General features: G+C 41.6%; 1 protein-coding gene across 1 annotated transcript; it reads left to right on the plus strand.

Moving 5' to 3' along the window:
- The first annotated feature begins 893 nt into the window (after nucleotides 1-893).
- On the plus strand, nucleotides 894-2,827 carry LOC122550619 (protein FAM181B). The gene has a single exon (XM_043691651.1). It carries the CDS (start codon nucleotides 955-957, stop codon nucleotides 2,032-2,034), a length of 1,080 nt encoding a protein of 359 aa, XP_043547586.1. The 5' UTR covers nucleotides 894-954; the 3' UTR covers nucleotides 2,035-2,827.
- Nucleotides 2,828-6,758: the final 3,931 nt, after the last annotated feature.

Here is a 6,758-nt window from a genome sequence, read left to right on the forward strand (position 1 = left end):
GCAATGTCTACCAAATGCAAGAGGAGGTTATTTTAAATGTACTTTACCAGTTCCCTTTTTTTTGACATATTAGTAACTGGCTTCCAATAATTATTTGTTAACAATTATTAGGACGCATTTGTCACCTTCACGATACTTTTAGTGAATAGAAATTGCTTTCAATTGCATCAGAGGTGCGGTGTGATTTTATAAGTTTGTTTAGAACTGAACACACCCTAATATTGTATTTTGGGAGAATTTACAAGGCAATTCCGAGAAAGTGCAGAGAGGGGGAGTGATTCAAGACAGACTGAGAGAATACTGAAATCTTCATAAATTGTCAACAAGCACCCCCCCCCCCCCCCCACTCTATCACACCCAAGCATTGAAGAGTAATTTAGAATACGGGGACGTCCAAAATTAATATTTTACATATAAAGCCAATCTATTTTGACTCGAGCCGCTTAATTTTCTCTGCTACCGAGGCTGAAGTTTGGTGGTGCTGAACTTTATACTGCAGTAATGAAGTGCTTCTTCAAACCGTGTCCAACCTCCTTAAGCTGTCCGATTTAATGAATTCACAGCTCTATAATAGGATCTGAGTCGCTTTTGACTCACTGATTCGAGTGACGGGAAACGGATATTCTTTGCAGCCGGAGCCTATAGCGAAGCACATTCATTAAAACACTGTTCACAGGGTTGGGGCGGGGACGGCTGAGACCATGCGATGATGTATTGCCCAGTTTCTTTGGAACAATCTTTAAGGGAGTGAACAGCGGGCTGGATTGAGGCTGGAGAGAGCGCGGCGGTTTCCCAAGGATTTGCTCGTGCTTTTGCCCTCCTCGGGGCCTTGGGCTGAAGTGAGAGCCGGTGCATGCTCACGTTGGAGCACTTCCCGAAGCGGGTTCCTGGAGGATGAGCTGGAAAACCTAGCACTGAGCCACTGCTAACACCGGGAGGCAAAGGACGCGGGAGATGGCTGTGCAGGCTGCCATCATGAATCCTCACTTCATCCATTTCTGCTTCCCCGGTTCCTCGGTGGAGTACGAGGTGGAGAGTGCTTACAGCGGGGCGCTGCTGGGAGAGGTGGGCAGCTCCGGGGAATTGAAGGAAACCACCAGCGCCCTCCTCAACTTCATCGACTCAGCCTCCAGCAACATCAAGCTGGCTTTAGACAAGCCGGTCAAATCCAAGCGGAAAGTCAACCACAGAAAGTATTTGCAGAAGCAGATTAAGAGGTGCACCGGGATGATCTCCGGCGGCAGTAGCAGTTCAGGAGGCGGCCAGGAGGCGGGTAGTAAGAGACAAGTGCCTCTGTCCTCCTCCTCCAGCGGCGGCGGCGGTACCGGCCATTTCCAGTGCAAGCCGCCGCCCAAGAAGGACGCCTCCCAGTCAAGCCTCCAAAGCAAGTCCCTGGCGGCGCTGTTTGACTCGGTCCGGGATCTCCGGCGATCGGCGGCGGGTGACCGGGCCCTGGTGGCGGCTGCAGCCGCCGGGAGCAGCAGGAAGATCCCGCTGAGGAACCGCAACTTGCCGCCGTCTTTCTTCACCGAGCCGGCCAACGTGAAGATCACCTCGACCTCCGGGATGTCCCTCAAGGACCTGGAGAGGGGCAACCCCGAGGCCGCCGAGTTCTTCGAGCTGCTCGGGCCGGATTACAGCAACATGATCTCCGGGCAGGAGCCCTTCCTGGGCTCGGCTCTGCGGATCCAGCAGGAAGGCAACTGCGAGCTCGCCTCGTACGATTCCTACCGCGGCCTGGGCTCCCTGGGCGGCAGCTTGGCCCACTTCCCGGAGCCCTGGCTCCCCTGCAGCGCCGCCAAGAAGAGCCCCACAGGCGGCTGCAACCTCGCCGTTAGCGAAGGGGCTCGGACACTGCCCGTACAGACACCGTTATATCCCAACAACCAAGCCGTAAACTCTTCACCCATGGAGGAGCCCCCAGTCAGTCTAGTCAGCTTCCCGCAGTTTTTCCCGGAATGTTCACTCCCGCAGGTCCCCTACGAATACAGCCCGGGATATAACTGCAGCAGACAAAACTTCCCGAGTCTTTAATCATCCCCGTTTTCCAGTCACTACTTCACCACGCAAAGTCTCTTGAACTGGGCTCCGTTGTATTTGACCAGTATTACAGGTGAATTGTTCAGAAAGGGAGATCGGTAAAAGGCCCTTTTTTTTTGTACTTTCCAATACGAATCCGCAATGTGCATTCACTCGAGCTATACCTAACTTTAGAATTAAGGCACGGTGCCTTCAATTCCGTCGCGAAGAAGATGACACTTTTCCACAGTGTTTTACACGAGGGGACCAGCTCATAGCGAGTATCCTGGTTGCTAACATTTTTTAGGGCAAACATAATGGCTGGTTATTATTCCGTGTTAGTTTAGATCACGAAATCGTGTAAAATGTGAGCAGGCGTGCTGTAATGGGGTATGAAGCTTGTGCTGAATTGCAAAACGGGTCCTTCCAACTTCCAATGTTGCATGAAAGTCGAAAAGAAAAATAATCTTTTACTTCAAGTTTGGCGTTGTTGTCTTTCAAACGGTGTTTAGATGCAATTGCACTTTGTGGATTGAAAGATTTGACTAAGTCTGTATTGATTCAGCGAACAGTTCTGTACGTGACAACGGACGACAAGTCCCGCACTGCCAGTACACAAACATAATAATAAGGTATATTGTAGTCAAAAAATCTGTTTAAAACGATATAATTTTGAACGTGTACACCAAAACATCGGGTAGCTAAACCCAACCTGCTGCGTTAGATTAATGGGTACTAAGGAAATGCGACACAGTTAACATTGAACCATAATTGCATTTGGTTTTGGAATAAATAAACGTTTTTAGAATTTGTTTTGTATAGTTATGGAAGGCCCACTCTGTTAATGTCAAACATCCGCATTAACCGTCAATATTTTGTTTGTCTATGTCTCGGTTTCCATTTTATAAATCTAAATTCCTGGCACCCTGCTGACCACAATATTAGTTTGCCGATGTTATCTTTGTTCAGTCCCCAAAGAGACAAACAACTCTGTCAAGAATTGTTCACCAGGATATTCATCTTCTCCTAGTACCTGCTGTGATTTGGTCTTAGTGTCCTGTCTTTTTAGAAACCCCCTGATCTGTGTTACTTCGCGCGAAAGATACTAATTCCAGCTACGTCTCGAGTGAAAGGTCAACAGACAAAATAAAGCTGGTCTTTATTTTCGGAAACCAACTGGTCTAGTTTGAAGTTTGTTTTCTTTTCCCGAGTGGTGGAGGTGGCGGGGGATGTGGAGAAAAGTCAGAAAAAAATTCGTGGAAAAGAAAAACGTGGTGGTGAAAAGATAATTCCCTACGTTTCCCAGGCACTGCGCTGTATTATCCAACAAACAACTTTTGGTTAAGTAATACTCGCCAATCAGATTGTCCAAATGCAGCTTCTTCAATATTTTCGTTTCTAATATGATCTTTCCTTTTTGTGGTGTGACCCTCACTATATAACAAAACAATGCATTTACATGTTTATCTCTGGGGGAGAAGGGAGGGGGAAGAAAACGGAACTCATGCCTTTACATTGTCCCACAAAGATTTATCAATGACCCTGAACTGTGTTGGAGACTTTGTAAAGTTATGTAGGCGTTGCCCACTAACAAAGCTGGTTTTCTGCATAAGTCATATGTCTTCACCAGAAAGCATCCAGCTTAACCAAAACAACAAACAAAATTACAAGTAAAGACTAATTATTGAAATTTCACCATATGTGTCCATAAAATAACCTACAATCCCATTTGAGGCCAAATACGAAATTTTGAAAGATAATTTTAAGCATCATAAAACTTTGTTTATTTATGATACTGGAAAGGAGTTAGACTGAAAAAAAATTAAGTTAAATCCCTATTTGGCTTAACATCAATGATTGGATTTTTGTTTTGTTTAATGGAAAGGAACATGAATTTGGTTTCTTGGATGTCTCACTTTTCCAGCAAATAGCCTTTGCAAGATGTTGCAGAACATTACTGACTTTAAAATATGGTACATATCTTCATTCTTTTGCTAAATTTTCTCCTTTGTCATATTTTAAAACTTCATCAATTAGATTGTGAAATCCAAAATGTATCAATGGCTGATTGGCATCACCTTGAAAAATGACAAGTCCTGTTAAAACTTATTTAACAGTTTCATTTTGTACTTTCTAAAGAATGGTTTTGATCATTGAATTATACTTGAGGATTTTTTTGTTTTCCCCAGGAATGTTCATTTACTTAAGTTAGGCTTTTCATGAGAAATCCACATTATTCACCACCATTAGTATCCAAACTGCTGACACATTCTGAACAAATCCCCAATGTTCTGTCTAAAGCTTGCTACAAAACATCTTCCATTGCCCTCTGTAAAGTCAGTACTTTCCTTGGTGTGGTTGCTTCCAAAGTTATATAGTTTTTCAAATACTGCTGAATATTGCTATCTAAGTTTAATATTGCAGCATTCTGGAAAAAGAAGATTTATGAAGGGAATAAAATGTTTACCAGGCAATGTGGCATATGGTGAATGAATGACATTAAATTCCCACGTAATACAAATTAAATTAATTGCAAGGAGGCGGTGAAAAACTGGCATTTTCCCAGACAATGCAGTTGTTACAGCAAAGAGAAGCATCCCCATCTTGCATACCAAAACCATGCCCCCATTACTACACTATTTTTGTTTTAGTTTCATCTCAGCAGTTTTGTAAAAAAGAAAGCTGAACTTCATTTTTGGAAACGCAGCTTTGAGTTCTTACGTTTATAAACAAGCACCAAATTATTTTTAAGACCGTATGGGAGTTTTAAAACACTGGAAATCTTAACCAAAATAACACCTGCCAATAGCAGAATGTTCAGGATTGCTTTTAAGTGCAACTCTGCCAAAATTATTTTGGAACAAAGCTCATGAATTAGATTGAAGTTAAGTTTTAATGAGATTCTGGTCTAGAAAATAATTTTCCATCAGTGCCAAAAAGATTAACAGCAGGCATACAGAAATTATTAAAATGAAAGGAAAAGTGAGACCCAGCTTGAATGAGTATCTAAATAGAAACGGTTTGAGATTTAGCTTTCCAATTAATAATTGCCTCTTGTTGATACAGAAAAAAAGCTGTTCTTCCTTTGAATGCTTGTGCTTGGGACAAGTCATGACTTGATGAATCTCAAATTCCGTTGGAAAATCATGACTCTGATGTTAACAACAGTAACTTCATCTATGCATTCATCATTACCTTCACGATAGCTTTATTATTTTTGGAGAACAAACTAACATATTTGCACATCAATTTTGCAAGAAACTGCCATAACCTTGATCCTTAATTTTTATTACTCCCTGTTAAAATTCAATTAGAGTTCACACCTTCATGTCACCGCAATACTAAAATACATTTCAGTTTTCAGTGTAATTGCATTTAGTGCATTTTGATCAACTCATACTTTGTTCCTCCATCCCCATAGGATATTTAAATTACCTTTCATCCACCTGGCCCCCCCCCCCCCCCCCCCCATGCCCCCCCCTCCACTATGATTTTTAAAGCCCTTTTTCCTCTAACAACCTGCCTGGGCATACTTCCATTTCAAATCAGCAAAATGTGTCTGGAATGTAGTGTGGGAGATTTGAAGGCAAAGTTAACATTTAGATGTTATGTGCTAGCACAGGGCAGAAAAAGCTGTTAGGAATTCATCTGTGTTTTGTGACTTAAGTGTTTAGAGAATTTGTATCACCTGGAAGGAAATCAACCAAAAGTGAAACTCAAGGGAGAGGATGTGATTCAAGTATAAGCTGGCTCCACTTTTATCCATAAACTGGGAAATAATAAAAGTAGGAGGTAATTTTAGTTAATTACTTTTATTCCTTTCATTTCTCATTGTTACTCTGCATCCAGATGTCCCAAACCATTATTTTTCCCTTTGGTGGCTCCAGGAAGGAACCTTCAAAGTATTTCTATAGTTTATTTTCTAATTTTAGTGCAGAAAGCGCATCCAACAAATGTACATCAGTTTCACAATCAATATTTTAGGTATTCAATTTTCAATTCAAAATTCTTGTCCAGATGTAGGGATATGAACAAAGAGCTCCTGAGTAATATCGTCTATCCTTCGTGGGAACCAGTGTTTGACTAATTTATAGGCATTCTTTGAAGAAGTAACAAGCAGGGCAGATAATGTAGAACTAGGAGACATGATGTATCTGGATTTCCAACAGTTTTTAAATAAGGTGGCACATAAATAATTTCTGCCAAAGAAGAGCTCATTGTGCTTGAGTAGCTATTAATTTGCATAGATGATTAGTTAGTTCACATGAAACACAGCCTGTTAAATTATCATTTTTGGCTTGCCAATCTATAGCTAGTAGAGTGGCTCGGGGATCACTGGTAGAGCCTCAACTATTTAAAATCTGTGTTAAATACTTGGACGAAGGGACTGAGTGTGTAATTGCTAGATTTGCAAATTAACCGATATAATTTGGAAATCAAGTTCGGAAGAAGCCATAAAAAGAATATATATATATATATATATAATATATATAAGGTGAATGAGTGGGCAAACATTAGGCAGATGAGCATACTATGGAAAAAGAATGTAGCTTGTTCACTTTGGCTAGAAAAGTAGAATATTACTTAAGCGGAGAGAGATTGCAAAAATCTGTGGTAGAGAGCAAACTGTATGTTGTTATATACAAATCACCGGAATACAGGAACAATAGGCAAATAGAAGGCAAATAGAACACTAGTCTAAAATGCAACTGGGATGGACTATAAAAGATGCGAAGTTC

Source organism: Chiloscyllium plagiosum, chromosome 6, assembly GCF_004010195.1.
Source record: "Chiloscyllium plagiosum isolate BGI_BamShark_2017 chromosome 6, ASM401019v2, whole genome shotgun sequence".
Taxonomy (NCBI): Eukaryota; Metazoa; Chordata; class Chondrichthyes; order Orectolobiformes; family Hemiscylliidae; genus Chiloscyllium; species Chiloscyllium plagiosum.